The 25,425-nt window shown below is 43.2% G+C and overlaps 2 protein-coding genes across 5 annotated transcripts; one reads left to right on the top strand and one right to left on the bottom strand.

The window, feature by feature from the left end:
• Positions 1 to 16,675: 16,675 nt before the first annotated feature.
• Positions 16,676 to 19,399, top strand: LOC112891946. Of its 2 annotated transcripts, XM_025958962.1 has the most exons (3): positions 16,676 to 17,182; positions 17,933 to 18,817; positions 18,915 to 19,079. In XM_025958962.1, exons 1-3 carry the CDS (start codon positions 17,180 to 17,182, stop codon positions 18,945 to 18,947), a joined length of 921 nt encoding a protein of 306 aa, XP_025814747.1. In that variant the 5' UTR covers positions 16,676 to 17,179; the 3' UTR covers positions 18,948 to 19,079. The 2 variants fall into 2 exon arrangements, with proteins under 2 accessions (XP_025814747.1, XP_025814746.1); XM_025958961.1 differs by having other exon boundaries at positions 16,689 to 17,182; positions 17,933 to 19,399.
• Positions 19,400 to 19,774: 375 nt separating this feature from the next.
• On the bottom strand, positions 19,775 to 23,641 carry LOC112895757 (AP-4 complex subunit sigma). 3 transcript variants are annotated; one of them, XM_025963750.1, is made up of 5 exons: positions 23,364 to 23,641; positions 23,063 to 23,149; positions 21,128 to 21,196; positions 20,886 to 21,021; positions 19,775 to 20,151 (listed from the first exon to the last, which is right to left on the bottom strand). In XM_025963750.1, exons 1-4 carry the CDS (start codon positions 23,502 to 23,504, stop codon positions 20,887 to 20,889), a joined length of 432 nt encoding a protein of 143 aa, XP_025819535.1. In that variant the 5' UTR covers positions 23,505 to 23,641; the 3' UTR covers positions 19,775 to 20,151; position 20,886. The 3 variants fall into 3 exon arrangements, with proteins under 3 accessions (XP_025819535.1, XP_025819534.1, XP_025819533.1); XM_025963749.1 differs by lacking the exon at positions 19,775 to 20,151 and adding an exon at positions 20,319 to 20,604; XM_025963748.1 differs by lacking the exon at positions 19,775 to 20,151 and having other exon boundaries at positions 20,674 to 21,021; positions 23,364 to 23,640.
• Positions 23,642 to 25,425: the final 1,784 nt, after the last annotated feature.

The following is a 25,425-nucleotide window of genomic DNA, read 5'->3' as shown; positions in this document are numbered from 1 at the left end:
GGTACTTGACCGAATGGTCAGATTCCATTTGGACAACTACTAGCTATATAGCCATTATTTTTTGAAAGGACAACTATTGGCCTGTTCCTTTTTTTTTTGGCGAAAGGGAAGATGTATTAGACAGCACAGTACAACCCCCCCCCCCATTTACAAACAGGACCTCGAAAGAAAAGGAAAAAACAAACAAGCCCCTACGACTACTGTTGTCTTCCCCATCCGCTCCAGGATGCTGTTTGTCTTCACCACCACCTCCTTCTTCCGGATCCACCTCCCATCACGCCAAGGGACTCCAAGCTTTGGTAGAGCCGCAAGATCCAACGCCCGGAACACCACCAAGCGCATCGTTTCCATTGAAAGAACATCGGCCGTCACCTTGACACGTATTTGGCAAACACATTCTTAATGTACTCAAACACTGTACACGGCTCAAAATACGGCGGCACAGCACCCCGACAGATTCTGAACGTCCAATTTTTTCAACGATTCCCGTTGACTCGGATATGATAGTAATATGGAATCGGTGGTATTGGAAGCTTATTTCTTAGCTTTCGTGCGTACTTAGAACGTCGAATTTGGGCTCTGTACGAGACCTGCGCGTCGTTTTTAAGGCAGCCTAGTCCAGGACTCCGAGTTGGAGTTGAATTTAAGATTTTGTGGGTCTCCTGCTTGGCTTGGACGCCTGAGCTAGTATTCTCCTCCTCCATATCTCTCTCCAAACACTTCTTAGGCTTTTTTTATTGTTCCTAATTAAAATAATTTCCTTAGGTAGCAATTTATTGTCAAAATTACTAAAAATGCATAGGAACAAGCTCACCATATGTTCTTCATGAATGGTCGTATCCATGCGGGTCATACCCACATCATTCTCCCCTTCTTGAAAGCAAACCGTCTGCAGTTTGGCTGCAATTGATGAATGTGTCATAGGTAACAACCAATAATGCTCCCCTTCTTGGAATTGAACCAATTGCTTTAAAACAAAACTAGAGGAACTTGACATGACAAGATTAGTAGTATTGCAACCCGCCACTTGATCACATTGATGCACAACCAAATGAGGTTTCAGATTTGAACTAATATAAACTTTGATGTACCATATATTCTCCTCTGAAGTTATATTTAATTACCAATAAAGTGATATGTATTATAAGACAACCATGACAATTCAGAACTTGCAAAAAGTCTCTCCTCCAAACAACTTAGATTACACAGATTATCAATATAACTCAAAGTATTCAAAGAAGATAACAAATTCAGTTCAACTTGTACACTTATAATTGGAAGAAAAGATTTATTTTCAGAACAAATGTAAGGTTCTAAAGAAAAAGTATCACAGTTATCAACAAGTTGTGGCACATGGCTAATAGAACTATCAACACACAACTCCTTTTTATCATAAGAATCAGCTGTAAAATCTTCTTATAACATAGGTAAATCATCTTGTAACAAAGGTAAATCAGTCAAAGATTCCACTAAATGTTGCTCTATGATAGCATGATTTGTGGACAAAGTTAATTTATCAAAAGAATTCTCACCTTGCACGAGTGTAGCACCCTTTTTATTACCTTCGGTCTCATTTTCAGAAATTATAGATGCATGATCAGTTGATAGATCCAAAAGTTCACATGACATAGCAAGTACTTCATTCTCTTCCGCATGATCAACTTTTATTTGTGCAATATCCTGCAAAAGATAAGGCATAGGAGGAGGTGCAATCGAGACTGCCATAAGGCATAGGAGGAGGTCCAATCGAGACTGCCTCCTCTAAATGTTGCTGAACAAAATTTTCTCTCATATTTATTTTCAGACTATTCCAAGTTTTAGGTTTATCCAAAGCACACAAGTCCTCCTACCAAACTAATGCACTATTAGTTAAAACACTAGTTGCATTTTTAATATTTCTTCTTTCACACATACGATATTGTGCAAAATATTATCAATTTTTAGTTCCCAAGCAATATACTCATCAACACCTATATCATCATAAGATGGAAGGGATGAAAGAATGTAACAACCTCCATGAGTAGATGTAGTTGTAGTGATGTTGGCATTCATGTCATCATGTAGATCGCATTATGTGAGATCTTTGGTTCCTGTCATTTTTAATAAAAATAGGAGAACATACAAAGGATTATCCTATCAATTACTATGCCTGGACAGTGGAATCGCTCCCTCTCAAACATGTCTTACCAAACTCTTACAAAGATCTTACCAACGCGATGCAAAGGGCGGTACAGCCGGTGGCTGATTCTTACCTTGAGAGAGTAGTACACGATTGCAAAGCTCGACTTGCAAAATAGGAGTAATATATGGAGCTTGGGAAGGCAACATATATATAATATGTATATGTATATATATATGTATATGTATGTATGTGGCACACAATTTAGAAATAGATAGCAGTGATGAATAAATATCCAAAGCATTTCCCTAGTTGCTGGTCTAAACTTATTCCTAAAATGAAATCAGATCGTTGCAAATGAAGTGAATAAATAAAAGCAACACGGACAAAGCAACAGAACAAAATAGATCAACTTGCTTTGTGTACTCTTTATGTGCACCAGCCCTTTTCTCTTTTTCTTTGTTCTTCACACTTTTTTCTTTTTTTTAATTTTTTCAATATTTTTTATCAACCAGGAGCACAAAAGAAAGGGCCACAAAAGGTTTCACAGCAATTGGATATAGGTTCTGGTCTACATAAAATCAAGTAGATGCTCCAAAAATTAAATTGGAACTTGTTTGCTAGAAAACTCAATTTTCCCTGTCGAAATTTGGAATTTTAATTTTTTCCAAACTGACAAAGTCATTCCCGAACGGATGGAAAATTTTCTGTAGATGTCTTTGAAAACAAAAGTTTGTCCAATTTCAAGTCTGTATGCAAAAGTTTGACTATTTTATGGAAGGATCTCAAAATCAGGATTTCGAGAGAGGTTACGGTTAAAGTTTGATGGATGCATAAGCAACAGATGTATGGATAATTGAACTGATGGATGAAACAAATCTAAACCAGCAACCAAACTCGAGTAGGACACAAATTCAACACCACAGATTGTCAGACCCGGGACAATGGGAGTGTGTACATAAAGTAGTTCATACAGGAATAGAGGATAGGATATGTACTCTACTCGCATGCGAAGTTAACTAGTCGATATAGAAGGAAGCTGCTCGAGTTGTACTTGAGTAAGATTCCTAAGCTAGTGTCGGACTAGGATTCATGTATTCCTGTCCTCCCGGATATATAAGGGCGGGCAGGGACCCCCTCAAAACACATCAACACCCAAGGCAATACAAACCACCAAACAGGACATAGGGTATTACGCACATCGCGGCCCGAATCTGTCTAAACATCATGTTGCATGCACCTTCGAGTTCCTGATCTCGGCGACACCCTACCTAAAACTCACCACCTTGGGTATATCCCTCGGTGGGCAGGCGGTAAAACACCGACAGCTGGCGCGCTAGGTAGGGGTGCGCATCTAAGATTCACCGGCGAACTCGATGGCATCATTCAAGTTCACCAGTGCCGTGCTCCCCGAGGGCACGACGCTCGTTTTCGGCTCATGGGTCTGTGTCGCAGACAGCGCGGGCGATTTTCGTCGACTCACCATCGACGTCATGAAGCTGAAAACTCTCGCAGCAAGTTTTCTCAACGAGCTCGACGAGTTTATCGACAATCTCGACGACTTGTTGACCCATGGCTCCGCCAGGAAGATCGAGGAGGAGTCCATTTTCAACGCGACTCCACCCCGTGCTGCAACAACCATGCTCAAATCGGACTCGCTCCAATCTGAGGACTTGCGTAGCCGATCACGACTCGGTCCACGCAATTCGGCCATCGAACCTCAGGAGGCCAACAATTCCGAGTCCCTCTCCGTATTGGAAAAGAACTTGGATTTTTTACTCCAAATCGGGAAACCTGAAGCCGCGGCACGTCGAGGGGCTGCGGATCGCCTTGGTGACAATGGTCTGATGATCACCTCCACCCCAGAAGGTCGTTTCGTGCATTGGAAGGTCATGAAACTCTCCGATCTACTCGAAGATTAAGACCGACTCGTGGCATGCCTCGAGCCCTTGCCTTTTCAGGAGGGCAAGCCATTAGCCACCACGGTAGAAGAATCGACCAAGCTAGTTGAAGCAAGCTCCGACGAACTCATATCACGCCAAGTGTTGATGGCAGAAGAGGGGGAGGACGATGGCCTCTCACCCAATGAAACACTTGACATGATATCCGAAGACAAGGCCACAGCCAATGCCGGCGACGAAAACGACACCGAGCGTGAGCCACGAAGGGCCAGGAACAGAGCCCGCACAGCCCGGCGAAGAAGGGTCAACGAGCGCATACGATCTATGCATCGTGAACTGGACATCGAATTCGCCGTTGTGAGCGAGCGGGGCTTCAGAACCCCCATGGCTAACATCGCCAGGGTAACCGCCATACTTAAATGCAGCAACGATCCAAACCTGCGCCAAGCACTTCGCTACACGCAGAGAGCATGGATCCATCTCGATCGACAAAACCCGGTGTCAGCCATCGAAGAAGAACACATAGGCGAAAGCTGCAGCCAGGCTAACAGTTGAACGGCAGGCGGCCATCATCGACATCAATGAAGCAATAACAACGACAACGCTCGTGGAAGTCAGGCCACTGGCGGGAGGCAGCAGCCACCTCCAAGAGGCAACCCGCGACAACTTGATCATCCCAACCATCGGAATCCTCAAGACTTACCCATTGAAGACCTGCGCCAGAAAATCAATGAAGGACGCGATGCGCGATCCATAATCGATTCCAGACGCAAAGAGCGTGAAGTAGCCGATCCAGAAGGTACCGACTCCAGTGATCGCTTTCTAGCATTCACAGCACGGTTCAACAGTTACAAGTACCCTGAGGGCTTCAAGCCAGTTGGGATCACCAAGTACGACGATAAACAAGCTCCTCAGCAATGGCTACGATGTTACTCTACCGCCATAGAAGTCACAGGAGGCTCCAACACCACCAAGGTCGTCTACTTCCCGATGGCTTTGGACCCTGCACCGCTCACATGGCTGGAGAGTCTCAGCAACAACTCGATTGACTCCCGGGAGGGGCTCAAGAAAGTCTTCATCGACAACTTCCAGGGGGCGATCACCCGCGTAGGTACTCGTCATGACCTTGCTCAGTGTAAACAGGAACACAACAAACTCCTACGATCATACACACGCTGTTTCTTCGACGTACGAGCCACCATTGCGAACATCTCGAAATAGGACATCATCGACTGCTTCTATAATGGCCTCACCGACCTAGGCATCTATAGAGACTTTGGGCGGAACAGACCAAAAACTATTGCAGGACTTCGTGACATGATGCACGATTGGTCCGAGCAAGAGGAGAAGATGCGTGAACGGTTCTCGAGGCGCAACGACAACAACCCGAGGTGCACAAATGACAACCGTACCGACAAGAGCCAGCGGGACTACTCGGGTTTATCCTGAAAGCGTAAGCCAGATGACCTCATCGCGGCTGTGGATCGTCCTCCACGAGGTAGGAAGACAACGACACAGGAGCAATTCAAAAAGCTCTTGCAGAAGAAATGCCCATGGCATCTAGGTGCCAATCATGCGGCAATCGATTGCTACAACCTCCGGAGGACATTTAGCAATCCCAGCAATGACAAGAAGAACAAGTCAACGGATAAAGAGCCCGAAGAGGACGGCCAAGGGGACAAATCGCACAACGTGAAGTTCCAAGATGCCTCAAAAACCATCAACATCATCTTCAGAGGTGACGAAGAGTTCAGTTCCAGGAGGGAACAGAAACTACTACTCTGAGAAATTATGTCCGTCGAGCCGACAGTACCACGACCACTCCGATGGTCGGAGGTCCCCATCTCGTTCTCACGAGACGATCAATGGACCAGCTTCTTGGAGCCCGGCAAATTCCCACTGGTCCTAGACCAGGTGGTGCCAGAGGTCAATCTCACCAGAGTACTCATCGATGGCAGAAGCGGTCTCAACCTCATCTTCGCCAGCACGTTGAGAAAGATGGGCTTAGACTTAACGGACATGCTCGTCCCAAGCAAGTCTCCCTTCTACGGCATTGTCTCAGGCAACGCAGCGCATCCACTTGGCATGGTGGTCCTTCCAGTCACCTTCAGCACGAGGGGGAACTACCGTACAGGAGCTGAAGCAACCATCCATCAAGTCCTCACCTCAGATAACCACTGATACTGACCCTCAGAAGCCCGATCGGGAGGTTATGATGCTCGGGGAGGACTGGAGAGAAACTTACATCGACTTCATCCGAGACCAAAGACTACCAGCGGGGATGTACGCAAAAAGCGCAGCGGCAGCTCGTGTCATGCACAGAAGCAAAGGTTTTGTCCTAGACGACAATAAACTCTACCGGCGTGGCGCACAATCAGGAGTACTCATGAAATCCATCACGGGAGAAGACGGCTATGACATACTGCAGGAGATACATGAGAGAGTATGTGGCAACCACGCAGCTTCAAGAACGCTAGTCGAGAAAGCATATAGAGCTGTTTTTTGGTGGCCCACCGCAGTGTCAGACGCTGAAGACCTGGTGCGGAGATGCCAAAACTGCCAATTCTTTGGCAAGCAATCTCACGTCCCAGCCCACAATCTTATCACCATACCGCCATCCTGGCCGGTTGCCTACTAGAGCCTTGATATGATTGGGCTATTTACAACGGCGCCAGGCGGTTGTACCCACACATTGGTAGCAATCAACAAGTTTACCAAGTGGATCGAGTACAAGCTGATAACCAAGCTCACACCAGATAGAGTCGTTGATTTCATCTCCGACATTCTGCATCGCTTCGGCTTCCCGAACACCATCATCATGGACCTGGGATCAAACTTCATAGCTAACTAGTTCTAGGAGTTCTATGAAACTGCGTGCATCGAAGTCAAATACGTCTTTGTTGCACATCCAAGAGCCAACGGTCAAGTCAAGAGAGGCAAACGGCATGATAATCGAGGGCCTCAAGAAAAGACTCTATGATGAAAACAGCAAGAAAGGCGGAAAGTGGATACGAGTTGCCACATATCATCTGGGGCTCAGGACTTAGCCATCCAAAGCCACAGGACAAACACCGTTTTTTCTTGTCTACGGCTCCGAAGCAATTTTACCGGCTGACATCATGTGGAAATCCCCAAGGGTTGAAATGTACAATGAAGGCAAGGTGGACGAAGCAAGGCAGCTAGAGCTAGACTCTATCGAAGATGCTCACTGCACTGCTCTTGTTCAGTCTGCACGGTACCTACAAGGGATCCGACGATATCACGACCGCAACGTCAGAGAACGGTCGTTTAGTATAAATGATTTGGTCCTACGCCGCACCCAAGATGAGTAAGGATTACACAAGCTCAATTCGAGATGGGAAGGACCGTTCATCATCAACCAGATTACAAGACTGGGGTCTTATCAACTACAATACCCCGAGGGCCAAGACGTCCCAAATTTCTGGAACATACAAAACCTACGAAAGTTTTACCTATAAGAAGACATGCAGTGATAGCTGTTCTTCAAGTGCCAAGGCGGTTTCCTTCCGATTCAATTTGGAGGCCATGTGCCACAGAATCAGGAATGTAAATTCACTATTCAAATTTGGAGGCTATAGCCACGTTCAAGTTTCATATAAATCGACTTCATGCCATGAGCATAACTGTTGTTGCGATGATGATCGCATTTTTCCAAACAGGCTAGATCCGCTCGATTGGATTCAATCTAACTTGTTTGACGGGCTCGCTTGAGGAGCTATATCGACTACTCCCAGAGTCGCTACACTCGGGGTAGTATTGACTACTTGCTACGAGCATGATAGTCGTCGCAATGAGGATCGCGTACTCCGAACAGGTTAGATCTGCTCGATCGGATTCAATCTAACTTGTTTGACGGGCTCACTTGAGGAGCTATATCGACTACTCCCAGAGTCACTGCACTCAGGGTAGTATTGACTACTTGCTATGAGCATGATAGTCGTCGTGATGAGGATCGCGTACTCCGAACAGGTTAGATCCGCTCGATCGGATTCAATCTAACTTGTTTGACGTGCTCACTTGAGGAGCTATATCGACTACTCCCAGAGTCGCTGCACCTGGGGTGGTGTCTACTACTTAGCCTATGAACGTCGATGGCAATCCAGAAATTATAAGGCAACGATAGTATAGACAGCACTGACAGATATATTACAAGAAGAAGAGTACTTGTCTTTACAATAACTCAATCCTGTTCTATACTCTCTACTATTTTTTGAGCTACAGGCCTGGCCTCTAGAAGGTACTCGCTGAACTGCTCTTCAGAGCAGTCCGCAGCTACACCCTGTATGAGTACCTCTAGTCGAGCCTTCGGCCAAAATGACTTTACAAGACCTAAGGCATGGCTCACATATGTTGTGGAGGTCTCGGCAACGAAGCTGAGGACTTTCTGTGGAGCTCCGCGAAGTCGCTCCAGCAGGGATCGCCAGTCTGCTGCACCATCTTCCAGCAGATCCACCACTTCAACCCTTAGGTCCTCCAGCTCTTTCTAGCACTGTTCCTTCTATTCGCCCAGCATCTTGATCTGCTGAAGGCAATCGACGAACTGCTTCTCAGTATCAGCGATCACCTTCTGCAGCTTCTTGACGTCATCTGTACGACGATACAGCATATTCTTCATGTCAGTAAGTAACTCTTCTTTATAAGAAAAGAGTTTCTTAAGCTCTGCGGTGAAGATAGTGTTTCAGAACACAAGACCAACTGCTAGAGAAAGTACTCGAGCGAGGAAACGACTTGCCTTGATGCGCTTTTTTTTGCTCCTTGAGCTATTCTTGGAGCTCAGAGTTGGACTTCTCAAGATTACGGATGTCATTCTTGAGCAGCCATGTTTCTCGTGTCCGCTCCTGCTTCAGCTTGTCGAGCTCTTTGCGAAGATCGATGTTCTTTTGGATTTCTTCCTTGATGCGTCGATCCTTCGCTTGGAGCTCCCAGAGGCCACTCTCGACTACCTTCAGCTTCTCAGATTTTTCTTGAGAGCATTTGGCCACATCCTGTATAAGGGGGAAGACTGAGAAGATAAAACAACTCGACAAAGCATAATGGCAGAAGAGTAGTCATGCCTTACCAGGGTAAACCTGTACATCTCCTTGGAGATCTTCTAGAAATACCTCATGTTGTCGACCGAGAGGAGAGGATCATCCAACATATCTTTGGTGAAAATTTTCTCGAGTCCTCTCCCAGGCATCAACAGAGTTCCAGAGTTGCCAGAAGTACCAACAGCCTCTTCAGTTGATGGCTACGGGGCACCTGCAAGTCGAAACGCATTCAATAAATGAAGCCTACGATCTAAGCAGTTAGCCGCAAGGGGTCAGACACTTACCTGTGCCTTCCGCAGGAGCGGCATCGGTGGCCTCGACTTGCTCACCACCATCAGCACTGGATTCGATTTGCTGTGGCTCGGGAGGTGGTGGGTTCGGCAGAGTCGCGTCCTCATTCCTGGGTGGCAGCAGTTGTGCGCTTTCCGCTTCAGGTTGTCCGACTGGCGGCTCGGGGGCTGGAGTAGCCGAGATAGGTTCTGGCTCATCCAACCCCAAAGTAGACGAAGTCCTAACAATATAGAATCAGATATATCATCAAACAAGTCGAAAGAGCAGAAGATACATTATGAACAAGGAGCTGCACTCACAGAGAGGATTTCTTCATGGTGGGCTTCTTAAGCCTCAGTACCCGTGGTTTTACAACCACGGTACTCATTACGGGTGGTGGGGTCACACCAGCCGAGCGCACGAGATGCCCCGGCGAGGTACCTGCCACGGCAATGGTCATGACCCTTGTAGAAGTAGTCGACGGGTCCGTCCCAGCAGTTTCTGCAGAACCACCTGCTGGAACATCATCCCCAGCAAATGCGGTCCCGACCACCTTTCGACGCTTTGGGTTGGGAGGAGAAGAAGAAGGACTGCAACACAGAAAAAGTAAGCATCCAACATCCACAAGACTTGACAATTCCACAAGACGGTGGTCCCATACCTAGTGGATTCGACTATGTTCGCTTTGCACTTGCGTACCACCCGACGACCCCGAGGGACCGATGGCAAGGCTTCTACCAACTCCACGGATGATCCGGGGGAGTTGTTCTTGTTCACCTTCCCTTCAGTTGCCTTCTCCACCAGGGGGATCTCGCTCTCGGTTGTCTCACCGTTGGGCAGATCATCAGACGATTGAGCCCTTTTCTCTTCAGCTACGACGCTGGGAAGAAGGTGGTACGGTGGGGGGACGTCGGATTGTGGCGGATAACTCCGATACAACACCGTGTGTCCCTATAGAGGATTCTCAGTTAGCGGAAGTTCCAGAACAACAGAAAATATTCCAAGTAGTCGAAAGCTTACCGGCTCTGGAAGATTTTGTGCGGAGAATAGCTCTGGGATGTAGGGAACCGTGTTCACATCCAGCAGCACCCGCTTGACCCGGATGAGCACGGCATTGTCAGTCAGTTCCTCTGCGCACATCCGAGACGGGTCTTCAGCACCCATGTACTCGAAGCCTAACGTATGGCGTTGTTGGATGGGTTAGATTCAGCGTTTGAAAAATGACAACATTACAGACGCGCCGGTCACCCCCATTTCCTTATGGGCTGCTATGAGAGCTAGCAGCTCATCGACTTGGTCCATGTCCCCCTTGGAGGGCTCGGTGTTCCACTCCGGCCGTAGGACAAGGGGCTTACCCCGATCTTTCAAGGAGTTGGGGTCATGGTTTCCGATGTAGAACCAATGGTTTTTCCATCCAGGGATGTTGGAGGGGAATTTATAGAAAAGATATTTGTCACCGGCATGTTGCCAAAGCTGAATGCCAGCATCCCCTACAATGGATGGATTTTTGGAGGTAGGTTGCGGTTTTACACGGAAGAGACAACGGAAAAGATCCTAATGAGGTTCAATTCCAAGAAAAGCTTCACAAAAATGGATAAAAATAGTAATGTGGCGGATCGAGTTCGGGTTGAGATGATGGAGCTCAAGCCCGTAGAAATAAAGAAGGCCACGGAAGAAGGAACAGGTGGGGAGGGCCAAACCCCTTTCAGCGAAATGGTAGAATGAGACGATTTCGTCTACATTCTCTATGGGAAGAGATTAGCGAAAAGAAGGGCGCCAGTTGACGAGATCTTTCCCTTGAAGCAAACCCTCAGAAACAAGATTCAGGAGGTCGTTGTTGGAGCACTTACTGTAAGTCCACTTACTTACTGTTAGATCTCTCGGGTGCCATTTCAGATCTGTTTGCCACGAGCTGCTTTACTCGCATGCGCTCGGGGGCTGCAGAGAAGGGGTGGAGAGATTCGGCTAGCTTGGGGCTTGTCAAAGAAGGTGAAGCCGGAGCACGAAGATTGAAGATTGGAAGCACGGGTTTTACCCTAAGTTACTGCGGGGTTAAATAACCAGCGGCCGGATACAGGTTTACTATTCCGAAGTTGAAGAGTCGTCACAGGGAATATTCGAAAGATGAGGGGTTATTTGGTGGATTTTTAGAAAAATTATTTGATTAACCATTTTTTCAGGGTTAATTGTCCCCAAAAAAGGAGTTTTCTGAATTCCAAATCTAACTTCTATCATCTGTACCATCACACCAATTATTTCCCACGGGAACATTTGTCACTGCATGCCACGACCATTGGATCCTTTTCTTTCCAAGCCTGGGAGATTTGGATTCAGGCTCGGGGGCTGCAGGATACGTGGCATCAACTACTTATTTTTTGAATATATTCAAAGAGTAAGTAAGGAAGATTCAAGACTAATGTGACCCTCAGCCTGATTCTTCGATTCAACCTAAGGCTCGGGGGCTACTCCATATGGAGTGCGATTTTCCATCGCACTCCATACCAAAGAAGTAATTCGGAGCATGAGCACCTCATAGCTTCGATGTAGCCAAGGAAGTACTCGAAGAAGAACCTTAAGACGGAGCTTCAAAAGAAGCCAAAGACTACTTCGGAAGTACCCTAGGAGCCTGCAGTACTGAGCTACGAAGAGCTCGGGGGCTTGTCAGACCCGAGACTACGGGACTGTGTACATAAAGTAGTTCATACAGGAATAGGGGATATGACATGTCTTATACCTTATCTGTGTTGTACTCTACTCGCATGCGAAGTAGAACTAGTCGATACAGAAGGAAGCTGCTTGAGTTGTACTCGAGTAAGATTCCTAAGCTAGTGTCGGACTAGGATTCATGTAACTCTATCCTCCCGGATATATAAGGGCGGGCAGGGACCTCCTCAAAACACATCAACACCCAAGGCAATACAAACCACCAAACAGGACGTAGGGTATTACGCACATCGCGGCCCGAACCTATCTAAACCTCGTGTTGCTTGCACCTTCGAGTTCCTGATCTCGGCGACACCCTACCTAAAACTCACCACCTCGGGTATATCACTCGGTGGGTAGGCGGTAAAACACCGACACAGACTCTGAAACTAAATCATGCAAAAGGCTAAAGACAATGGTTATAGGATAGAGGAAAACAAACGGCGACGACAATGGCAACAAAAACTAGGGCTTTTTGTGGACTATGGGACGAAGGCGAAACAAGGATGGTGGAAGTGCAAATCTGACGGTATACCTGAGTCTTCAATTACCAATTAATGGGGACACGAGAGGGCCCGATCTTCTTTCAGGAGGATAACTATCGATTTGTCGACAACCTGACTTAAGTGATCCGACTTCCGATCAATAAGAAACGAGCCCACAATCGAAGCACCACGTCCTCTCTTGGTTATCAACCGTGCGCAGCCCGATTGACCTCGTCATGAAGGCTATCTCATGCATGTGAATTGAAGAACACAAGCAAGAGCAAGGAAGCGAGAGCAAGGAAGAACACAACTCAATTGCAGAAATCTTTGGATTAAGCACTCGAATGTGGGGTTTCACAAACCGATGAACGGCGACTGTTCAAAGATAGATTCAATCTAAGCAAAACCCAACCTTAACTTGAGCGACAGCTACTGAATATAAAGATTTAGGGTTGTCCAACGAACCCTAGACACGTCCCTAATGGAATCAACCACGATACACAGTCCAAAATACGGCAACACAGCACCCTAACAGATTCTGGACGTCCAATTTTTTCGACGATTCCTGTTGACTCGGATATGATAATGATGTGGAACCAGTGGTATTGGAAAGCTTATCTTCTTAGGAAGCAATAATAATTTCCTTAGGTAGCAATTTATTCTTACAATTACTAAAAGTGCATAGGAATAAGCTCACCGTATGTTTTTCTTGAATGGTCGTATCCATGCGGGTCATGCCCACATTAGGCATGTAGGCTGGTGTCCATGGTATTAATTATATTGCCACGTAGGACTTTTAGCTTATGTGGCACTATAATAAATGACAAAGAGAAGAGAGATGGGAAGAAACCGGGTCTCATGCAAGACTCGGTTTCAACATGAAATCCAATACACTAGACACTATTAAGTTTGCATTGGGAGAAGATAGTGTCTTCATCATGATAGATGGAGAACAAATATGATAGCTAGAGAGGAGAGAGAATAAATTTATTAGAGCCCACACTAAGAAACCATGGGTTGTAGAGTGTAGTTGTTAAAGGAGATATCTTGCTTACGTGGCATCATAGACATCATCTATGGATATCATGAGTTGGGATTGCCCTTAGTGCTTGCTGATGGCCATACTCCATATTTACACGTGATTTTTCCCTTTTAGTCATTGTACTTACATTGAAGTGCCATTAATTTGGTTCTTAACTGTCATTGTCTCCACCCAAAGGAAAGAAGCACAGCTACATCTTCAGTATCAAAGCATATGGCATAGATGACTTTGATCACTATTCTATACATGAAGTGAAACTATTTGTCACATTTTCATTATATGAGCAGATTTATCATGGAAAATATATTCACATTTCTATATTAATTAAAGAAATCTATTTTCATGCAGAGCATATCGTGTATGAAACCTCGCTCAAGTTTTTAAAAAATACAGAGGTCTTATAAAAATAACAATATGTTCCCATTTTGTCTTAATTGCTGTTTAAAGGTATAATCGATGGAACCCTTATTGATTGATTGCTCTGAATTATGCGATAACATCTTACTATGTACCGCGGAGACTAGATCAATTGATTGTAAACCCTATGATTCGTTTTTTTCATTTGTTTCTGTTTGGATTAAGTTGCTTTCTCCTATATTTTATCTGGTTTGACGCGGAGCACTGGATCATTTCTCAAAAATTAATGGTCAACTCAGAGTCGTTACCACAAAACAAAAAGTTTGTGCCTATTTGAATGTTGTAGCTTTAATAAATTGTGATATGAGAAATCTGTAGTTTTGAAAATTTCCATATTTAGAAAAAAAACTTTCTAGTGGACTTTTCCTACTGGAAAAAGTCTTGATCAATACCGGTTCCTAGCTTCCATTAGTCTCTGTTCTGCTATTGGTATTGTGAAACTGGTACTAAGGTGCGGGTATTAGTACTAGATACTTACTCGATAGTAACAGATTCCTTCGGTATGGATGGTGTTACTAACCGGTAAAGTATAGTAAAGTGTAGTAACCAAAAAGTTATTAAAGAATATTTTAAATTTGCGGGAGCTCTATACGACTCACGTGTTTTTTCACCTGAAATATGCACACATGCTGCAAAGAATTCGAACCCAAGGCCTCTTAACTTATGTGTAGCTTCCTTACCACTCCTACATAGCAGATCTGACTTAGGTAAAAGATGATTTTCTTTTGAAGTCTCCCGTAGAGATCCTTTTAGTACCGGTTGTAACACCATACCTATCATTACATCAGACAAGTTACTGTATATATTAGTTTCGTACACCGTGTTAAATAGACAACATCATGTTATGTCTTGTGGCGGACAAGCAAGCAATATATGAGCAACACATGGTACCCTGAAATTATAAACATCACATAGCGAACATAGTAAGGGTCTGTTTGGATCCACTAATGTTAATAGTTAGCAATTAAAATTAGCATGTATGGATCCAGACAATGATAAGTAGCGTCCTTGTTGAAGTATCAACCAAACCTGTAGTGATCCGCAATTAGAATTTTATCGGACTTGTTTAGTACTTAGCGACTGATATTGACACACAAACCTGTTTTTTGGTTGTTCGTTCTTTTCAAGATGCCGACAGGAGACACTGTTCCTTCAATTATAATAGCTTTATGCCACGAACGTGCATTCGTGCAATAATTGTCCAGGTGTTGGCCAATGATTTGAGTCACTTTTGTGTAGTGCCTCAAAAGTCAAAAGCCTTGATTTTTTTTCTTTCTCCCTTCCATAAAAATGATTGATTCCACACAGAAATACTTGTCATATTTTAGGGGGGAAAAACTCTCGTTTTTAAGTCAATATGTCTTTTGACATTTTTAGCTCCACTTTTTATTGGTCCATCATCTGAAGGAAAGCTGTTACTCTCTTATTGAGTCGCATGATCTTTCAAGTTTTGAGCAGTCAACATACGAAAACCATGAATTGAGGTTGAACATGCATTCGACAATGATATTGTCAGATTATGCTTAAAGAATCGTTTCAGAATCAACATATATAATTTTAATAAGATTGTTTGAAACATTATTATAAATCAATAAATGGGTAGTGAAAGTATCTTTTGAATAGTGACTTGGTCCTCTTTTGTATTCTATTCTTCGTGGGCAGTTTCTCTTTGTTAAGCTCTGTTTGGAACCTTGAAATTAAATTGCATTCTAATAATCATAATTTAGACACAAATCTATTAAGTTAATATGATTATATACGGAATATATGTATACTATTATTGGCCATACGAGAGAGATACGTATGTGCTATATTTCTACTATAAAGGAGTGAGCAAAACAGCGTGCTATAAGTTATAGAATAGAAATATAGCTTGATAGTGTATAAAATCAATTTCCATCTCCTATCCTATAAATTTAGGATAGGCTTATATATAAATTTGGAAAGTGGTTGGATGTCAAATTCTAAACCAAATAGCCTAGTTTATTAAGTAGATTTTAATTCCTCCAAAATAAGAGAGTCCAAAACTCCAAATGGTCTTAGTGTATTTGAGCTGTACAAGTAATTGCATCCGACAAAGTTGCCACGCGCCACTGGTTTTGCTTGAAGTGGCATCTTAGTCTATCAAAGTTCAGGCATAACACATCAATGAACAGCTTTGTATTTTTTTTCAACAGGATTTGAAAAGGAAGTTATGAACTGAATTGGATAATTATCCTTATTGAAATCCCAAACCAAATCTGTTTTAACCTGAATATTAAAAGTTTGCCAGACTTGGTTACTCTTCAGTGATCGATAATGACACAGGACGGTGTCCATGAGTTGATTTATTTAAGATTCCATCAGGAGACACTACTGGACCCTAGATACTGCTCCGGTATCCATAGTACTTCTTGCTTAGAGGGTACACCAATGACTTGCGCCAGTGTGTATGGAATCTGGTAGCCTGCTTGTTTTGATTCCCCTTTTTCCTTTGCTCCAATGACTCAAACCATTGACTCAAGTACATGTACCCACAAAGGAAAGCTTGACATATTTTATGAAAATAAAAATCATTGGTCTCTAGTTTTTGTCATACTTTACCTCCTGGATGGTATGTGAGTGCTAGGGTTGTTAGTTTGTTGCCATGTGGTTTAAACTAAGGCCATATTAAATTTAATACCTTGCATGAAGCCGAACTTTACCTTATGGTCCTTATCTCAAATATTTTCCTCAAGAGTTGTCTCGATCCCTCAGCTCAGCCACTCCAGCTTGACTCATATTGGGGATTGTACTAGCTATACTGCTAGTCTGTCTGGCATGGAGAGACTTGTGAGTTGTTCCCTTTTTCTTCGACGACCATAGCCATTGACTTCACCAAATACAGGAGTCTTTGCCGTTGCTTTCCCAGTGTGATCTCCGCGTGCTAGTTGAATTTAAATTCATCTCCTGTATGCTGATGAAGTGTCGCAGCTGCATCGAAGTTTCCAGCAAAGCAACTCCGAACCTTCAACTTAAGCCTTGAGGAGAGATTGATCTCCATTTCCTGGCTGCAGCTAGCTTCTCATTTCTCTTACTCATTCCGACTGCCTGTGAGTTACTATCCATAACATCGACTCCTCAAGAGTTGATCACAAGGTTAATCAGGCGGCTTTTTCTTGAGGGACGGGACTTCACCGGGGTTAATCATTGATAGCTGCAGAGATTCTGAGATGGTAAGCATCCTTCAGTCCTGTATTTTATCGTTGTAGATTGCAACTTTGCTTGATGTTTTATTTACCTCCTCATATGTGCTCTCTGTGAGGTGAGAAGAATTTCTTTCTGCTACTAGAACTGAATTATTATAAATTATTATAGCTCTTTTCTGCTGAAATAGAAACTGAGTGGAGGTGAAAAAGTATATTGATCAGTATACGATTACAAAGTTCCATGTTCGAGTGCCATGATGGTTTGTTTGCATCAGCTTCATTCCCATATTTCATTCTCTGCCTTTACCTAGGGAAAATGCAAATGATCTACAAACAGTTCTGCTAATTGAAATGTAAATGATCTAGCAACTAGCAAGGACCCAAGAAGGTTAATGTTTAGAAGCATAGCTAATTATCACATAGCAACAACCAACAAGGTACCTCTGGTGTATTTAAACATCCAGAGGTCCTCTGGAAAGATCTTTTCACAGGCCGACACACACCTGTGGAAAGATCTATGGGGCACAGATTGTGCAAAAATTTCACCTGTAATTTCTCAAAACCTTTACTAACTATTCCGCTTTGCATCCTATTGATTTTTTATTATTCTAACTTGAATTAGTAACCTGTAGTCTTCTGATGAACTGAAAAGACCAATACAGCCAAACCTGATTGAAATTTAGTTACAAATGTGATATTTGAGCTCCCATTCCTACTTTCAGTAGACAATACAGATCCTATTAGATTCATTCCTGTATGATATCCACCATACTGTAGGATGCATGGATGAACCGTTACCGTGCTTTCGCCGAAGGAGTGGTGATTATGGTCTGCCCGGTGCTTCTTGCAATTTCACTGAAGAAGGTTGATCTAAACAGCGAGGAACATGGGCGTGCCACTCCGATTACAATGCTCGTGGTAGCAACCATTACGTTAACTGCCGGTATTTGCCCTTTCCTGGTTTGTTGTTTCTCCAAGAGATTTTCCAGAGGGAGCTCAAGTTCCCCTCATACACTTACCAAGTTGCTGGCCCCCTTATCCAGCACGTTGCTAGTTGCACTTGCCTGCTGGATCATATATCTGATTTTAAACAACTGGGCATACCCGGTAATTGGCGCTGTAATTGGACTCTGTTCCATGATTCGTACCGTCAAGTACTTCAGAACCAGTATGGGTGATGCTGCAACGAGAGATGAAGAATACAGCAATGAACTGGAGAACTCACTTGACTTCTTAGCTGGTATAACTGCACTTCTGTTTCTTGGACTGGAAGGCCTGGCTCTTGAAGGTCAAATTAAAAGCACAAAAATAGTACAAGATCGTCTTACGACACCAATTGTCACAAGCTTCTTTGTTTGCGTTGTCGACGCGTGCTTAATGCTTGTTGAGACAATGCCTCCTCACAACATCACAAGCAACCTAACAGAGATCTTTGATCTGCTCACGGTTTTTTCTGTCTCCATGGTCATCTTCTTCATTATGTACTCACTGATGAAACTAAGAGCATTGCTTCTGATAGCAGCCCCGTTCCTGATTCTCCTGATGCATGTGTTCCACGTCGCCATCAGTGGGATGAGCAGCAATGGAACTGACACAGATGGTGCCCCTAGCAGTAGCAGCAGCAGTGAAGAGCATAAACCAGCGTCGCTTGAACTAAGCAAAGTAACATTCACTGGGTTCCTGGCTGTGTCGATACCAAGCATCAGCAATGGTTCACTCGACAGTGGCACCGAATGTTTCTTACACCTTGCTGCATCAGCTATTGTTTCAGGTCTCATATGGAGGCTCCTGACGCATTACAAGTCACACACTACCATCACGGCAGTTGCAAATGTTGCTTCCTTCTACACCCACCTCTGCGTTGCAATTGCTACGTTTCCATTTACGATCATGGCTGGGAAGGCTCTGTCTTGATTTTGAGCTACGATCATGGCTGGAAGGCTGTGTCTTGATTTTGAGCCACCTGGAGTTCGCTTTGGAGCCGCCTGTCTTGTGCAAATTTAAATCTCAAGGGGATTCAAAAGTCAATGCAGTTTACAACTATTTTGCCCTAGGTCTCCAAAGTTTCGTCGCTCTGCATCCATCTCCTGGCTCTTATACTGCTGGACCAAAACTGAATTTCGTTTTGAGTAACGATACCAATGATGCTTTTATTTTATATATGGAGTTCAAGCTTGAGTATGTTTGTGTTGACCATGCTTTTACGGAGTTCAATTTTTTTCATACTGCTTCGTGAAAAGTGAATTTCATTTTGAGGATCCCAGGATATGCAGGATGTTTTTATGGAGTACAAGCTTCAGCATGTGTGAATGGTGGATGCTTTTATGGAGTTCAAATTAAGTCCGTGCAAAACAACGTGTGGCATGTTTCGGCACAAAACAGGAATAACCACATAGCTTGATTTTTTTTTCATCCGGTTGACAACTGAGATAATTTTTGCAGGCAAAAAAATTTATTAAATGAAAGCCATATACTTTGGTTCTAATATAACATAATAGTAAGTTTATGGAGTCTCCGGAAAATAAAAGGTTCATGAAAAATGTTGTATATGACAAGAATGAAAACCAATCTAGAATACATGCTGGTGCTCATGATTTCGGCAGTCATATGTGTGACTTGCAAATCTCCCGAAAAGTCTATCCCCGCTCCAGTGTCCAACGACAGTACCAAATTATGTTTACCCTTGGAAGCACAATTCGGCTAAATTAAAGTAATATACCAAAACCTAAGCACTGTCCTATCAAATTAGCATGGTCAACAGAAATTCTTTAAGTTCACTGATGGGAGGGACTTTTGCCAGCAGTTCACTCTGACATCCCAATTCCATTCATCCTGACAAGTAAATATAAAGAATCATATTATGATACAATCTACATGTTCTATAACCTCATGTTTGTAAAATAATCATCACACTAAAATAGTCCCAGTAGTTCATTCATTTTATGTCTTCAGGCATCGGCACCAATTCACAGCTTGGTTCATTATTCCTTAGTATCCTGAGCAAAAATTATTTTAGTAGGACAGATGTTTTATGATTAATAAAACTACAAACAGAAATTCTTTATTTCACATGAAAAATAGTAGTCCAGAATGCTGCTAAATCAAAGAATTACAAACCCTGACCAGAAACATAGCCCACAACAGGGGGAAAAAGTGCAAGTGATTCAAGGAATTAGCATGATCTATTATAGTAATAGGAAGAACATTTGCCAGTACAATTAAACAGATCAACATTTGACACTGTTTCAATAAAATTGGCATCAATTGCATCTATTATAATAGAACATGTAAATCTAAAAACCAGAATGAGGTACTTTATACAGGTTTGCTAACATCATGACTATCAAATAATCGTCACAACAAAATACGTCATCAAGTCTGTCTTATATCATTTATGGAACCAACCAAATCCCCAAATATGCACCTTTGATCATTACTTGTTGAATTATCTGCAGTAGAAAATATTGAAACGTTGTAATACAGAATGTTTTTATGATAAACCTCTCAATGTAATTCCATTAATTAAAATAAAGTTACATTTATACACATGCGGTCAAAGTGACAACATCTATGCAAAGAGGATCATAAAAAATCTGACAGTTTGCAATCAGTTCAATTCACAATCCATGCTTATAGAGATCGTTGACACTTCCACATACAAAGGAAAAATCTAGGGAAGGGGAAATGAAAAGTGTTAACCAGAGGATGGAAAACCAGACAGATTGAATACTTTAAGAAGTTTTCTCCATAAGCTGGATCGGTGCCAAGATGTTCTGTTTACTTGTCTCCACAATGCAACCATTCATCACCATCTCTTCCAGCATGAAGTGAACCTTCTCCAGGTGGAACATGATGTCAAGCTCACACTGGCCAAAAAAAGGAGAGAAAAAGAGTTGTGTCAGCCGTAGTTCGGCGGATACTTTAGAGTGCAGGTCGCAGAGTGACAGAACACTCAGGATTAGGAAAGCTTACCACATTGCCAAAGTGGCGATCCATAGTCTCCACCAAAAGATGTATAAATTCAAGGATAGCTAACTCATTCTGTAAAACGGAATAAAATCAATGCATTGTTAGATTTTGTATTAGACGGACAAATGTCTAAAACTAATTCTGAGTTTGAGGAAGGAATGAAAGATGCATCTACTGTCTAGCAATCCTTGATAAATCGAAAAAATGTAATGCATTTATATTGCAATAGAAATTAGAAAATACTGAAGTACTCATTTATATTTATGAGAATGTGTGAGTGCCTCAAAAATCTAAAGAAAGAACTTCTTGACGACTTAAAAAGAATGCAGTCAAATTGCAATAGAAGTTGCAGATCCAGTAGCAATCAGTTGCATATTCACGTTCAGGTAAGAAATATATAGAGAGATTATCTGGGTAAGATCTATGATACTTTCCAAAAGCCACTACTAACACAAATGAAATCCTAATTCACAAAGTGGAACATTGGAAATTGTAACCATATTCATTCTATGAAAAGCGCTTAAAAACAAGACAAGCAGCAGAAACGAGATATAGATAGTTATGCAGAGCAGTAGCAATCACAGTGTAATAAGTTTTTCAAAGGGTCAATCAAAATGTTAAATGTCACCGAATACTATCAAAAGAACTTTTCTTCCATGAGATATCCGTATCCTTCAAATTCAGTCAATGAACTAACAAAAATGCAACCCTAACAAATGGTGCTATCAAAAGAACTTTTGTTCAATGAGATATCTGTATCCTTCAAAAGTCAGTCAATGAACTAACCAAAATGCAAACCTAACAAATGGTGGCATCAAGGGGCAGCTCAGTAGAAGCCCCATATGATGAATTGATGATTCACTCAAGATCTCCATACCTATGGGCAGTTCAATTGCTTCTAAGATCCCATTGCGTGCTGATTTCTTCCATTGAAAAAAATATATACTCCCGGCATCCACTAATACAAGGCTTATATTTTATGAAAAAAGTATTTAAACTAGATTTTGACCTTTGCTTTCTTTTGCAATGTAGTGTCAATCGCTACAAGATCAAGATAGCCTTAAAATTCCTTCGAATAAGAAATATGTATATAAATTAAAGTCAAATACTACAAAGCTTGCCATTTTCTTGATCACCAATAGGCTATTTCGAATATCAATTAAGAATTGTAACAGTACAATAACCAAACTGAAACTTGGACAAGTATAACAATAGCATAAATGATTCACTGTGACTTACGAAAAGAATACGGTGAGTTTGAGAAATATATTCATGGATATTAGTTCATCAGGACTAACACCCTTTGAGATTATTCCTAACAATTCCCTTGAGTACCCTTGAGTACATTGACTAAAAAAGTATCTCTATAAGTAGTGTCCTCAAGGACAACTCAGTTGTAACAGTAAAGCTACGAAAATCCCAATGAAAGATTATTCCCTTGAGATCTCTGTACCAACTTGTGCCAAAACTTCTTACACTGAACAAAGCTATATGAAATAGTGCTAGATCCATAGCATCAGGCTAAGACAACGAGATTCAGATTTGTTTACAATTGTAAATATAACTTGATCTATGACACAATAATTCAAATCCAGCAGTAGAGGATGGTAACACCGTAACAGTGAAGTCAACAAATTCAGACTTGCATTAGCATAATAGTACCAAAGATGGATGTTAGTTCAATAGGTCAGAGTTCCGAGTTATTTGTTTGTAACATTTATGGATCAAAGGTAGTGCAAAATACCTTTTCTTATCAAACTATTTTCTTCACAACTAACCTATGGCTAAACCAAGATAGATGACAGGGCTCAAGTCACACTACAGCAGGTGATATTCCAACGGATTAAATCATCCACACTTGCAATCCAGGCCTAACTGGTCCGACAGTGACCTAAATCCACAATGAAGGGGGAGAGGAAAGTTTGGGGGGCTTCACACCTCATCGTTGTCGACGCCTACGAGGAAGAAGAGGGAGGCGTAGCGCCTGTACACGACCTTGTAGTTCCGGTGCTCCACGAACGAGCACTGCATCAGCACAAAACAGCAGCGCAAGTCTCAGAAACCGGATGTGCAAGAGAAACCTTACCCGATACAGATCCAGGAAGGCGCGCACGCCCTCTTCCCGATCTGGGCCCAAGATTCGCGGCAGGGCTGGCGACGAGCGGTTCTTGGATCCGGAACGTGAAGCAAGAATTCGAGCAGATCGGGGAGGTGGCGGGTGGCGGGCGGGCGGACGGACCTGCTGGTCAGTGCGGGCGAGGCACTTGCGGACGATCTCGCCCTCGAGGGCGCGGCGCTCGTCGAGGGAGAGGTGCTCGTAGTACTGCGCCACCCGCGTCTGGCCCTGCTTGTTCACGAACAGCACGAACCGGATCGTCATCTCGTCCTCGAGTTCCCTCCCCTTCTCCTCGGCTCCGCTCGAGGGAGTCTTCCACCTCTCGAGTCTGCTCGGCGAGATGGTCAGACCCAGATGGGGACTCCCCTCGCCTCGCCGGCCGGGACGGCAGGGAAAAAAAGTTCAGTGCGGACGGTCTCCAGAGTCCAGAGTACCTCCTGTCCGGACCTATTCTGGATGGCTGACGCGTGGAGCACCCAACACATCCAACGGATCACGGTGACGTGTGCGGTTCTCTGTTCTTGGCACACCCTCGCGTCATCGTCTCGCTCCCACGATTCACCTCCACGCGCATAGGAGTCACCCACAGAAAAATACAAAAATAGATAAAGTTAATACTTTTTTATCATATATGCACCCTCACAGCTCAATGTGATGCACCAACAAGACAAGCGCATCACCTTCAAGATCAGGGAGCTATTATTTTAGGTGGCAAATTTGCCAATGATTATTTGAATATTTGATGATATGTCTTGGTTTGTGATTGACTTATTGGTGTTTCCTGATAACATTCCATGCAGCAAGCTTTTCAAGATTGAGACTGACTTGGGGGGTGTTTGTGAAACCCTAAAATCCTAAACAAATGTTCAGAATAATTTTTCAGAGTTTGATCACTTATCAGGAACTGAATGACTGGAGCATCCAGTCAACGTTTCAGTACTGTACCGCTATGATAAGCAAGCACACGGAGCAGATTCACAAAGAAGAAAAGACGTTTGCATCTTACAGCTTGAGGATTGATTGTTGTTTCCGGATTGTACAGTATTGCACATGGAAATTTGATAAATAAATGCAAAAGCAATTCTCATATGAATCTGTGGTAGCATGGCATAAAACAAAACTCAGTCTATGGGAGGTGCTCTTCTCACTCTTCTTAGCGTGGCTGCAAAGGAGGAAACTATTTGAGAAAGGAGAGAGAGATGAAACCATTGCAGAACATGGAATGTTTGCTGATTTCTTAGGAATGTCAAAGCTGCAACTTTGGAGCTGATGAATTAATGACAAATTTTGTACCATTCTAGAGTTGACTGCTCTTCCTGACTGTACTAATAATCATGTACAGTGAATCTTTTCATCTGAAATACATGTGGATGTTTTGAAATAAGTAAGTGATAGATGTGTTAATAAAAAGTGATTGTTTCTCTAAGTTCTTGTACAAAAGAAGCAAAATGGCATATTCATGTGAAGAAGATATTATACGAAGAAAAATGACAGGGGAGGCCGATGTTCTCCTGGCCTCCTCCCATGGTGTTGTTGCAGTTTTGGCGTCTGGAGAAGCTTCTCCTGCTATGGCGGCTGCCCTTTCTGGCGGCAATCCTAAGGTGGAGATGGCGCGACCTCGCGAGCGTTATGTGACGAGAGCCTGAAGAAATTTTGTGCTTGGAGCCAAGCTGGGTTGTTCGTCTTGCCTGGAACCGAGCCTTATGTTGGGCTATTGGTGGAGAGAGACGAGTTGAATTGTTGAGAGCCTTTTCCACACAGTCTCTAGCACGAGACAACGTTTGCTGAGATGTCCATACGTCGGCCATCCAGAATAGATCCGCACAAGAGGTACTTTGGGGACAGTCCCCACTGAATTTTTTTCCTGGGATGAGTGCTGTGTGTGACCATGTCTCGCCGAGCCGGATGAACTCAACCTAACAGACAAGGAGAAATTTGGATTTTCGCTGTATGGGGCTATACAAAGTTGCAACGTTTTCCAAAAACTACCATCGTTTCCATGCCATTTTCCTATTTTACTGTTTTTCATTTCATTTTCTATTTTACATGCCGGTGAATAGGCCAGTGAAAGAACTCAAACGGCCACGGCTATTTATAAGTGCCTGATTGATGGGATCACACTTGAACTATAAATGTTACAATAGTGTACTGGTAGCAGCATGCCACTAAAACACACATTCCATTC

This window comes from Panicum hallii, chromosome 5 (genome assembly GCF_002211085.1).
Source record: "Panicum hallii strain FIL2 chromosome 5, PHallii_v3.1, whole genome shotgun sequence".
Taxonomy (NCBI): domain Eukaryota; kingdom Viridiplantae; phylum Streptophyta; class Magnoliopsida; order Poales; family Poaceae; genus Panicum; species Panicum hallii.
This window is presented reverse-complemented; position numbering and strand designations above follow the sequence as displayed.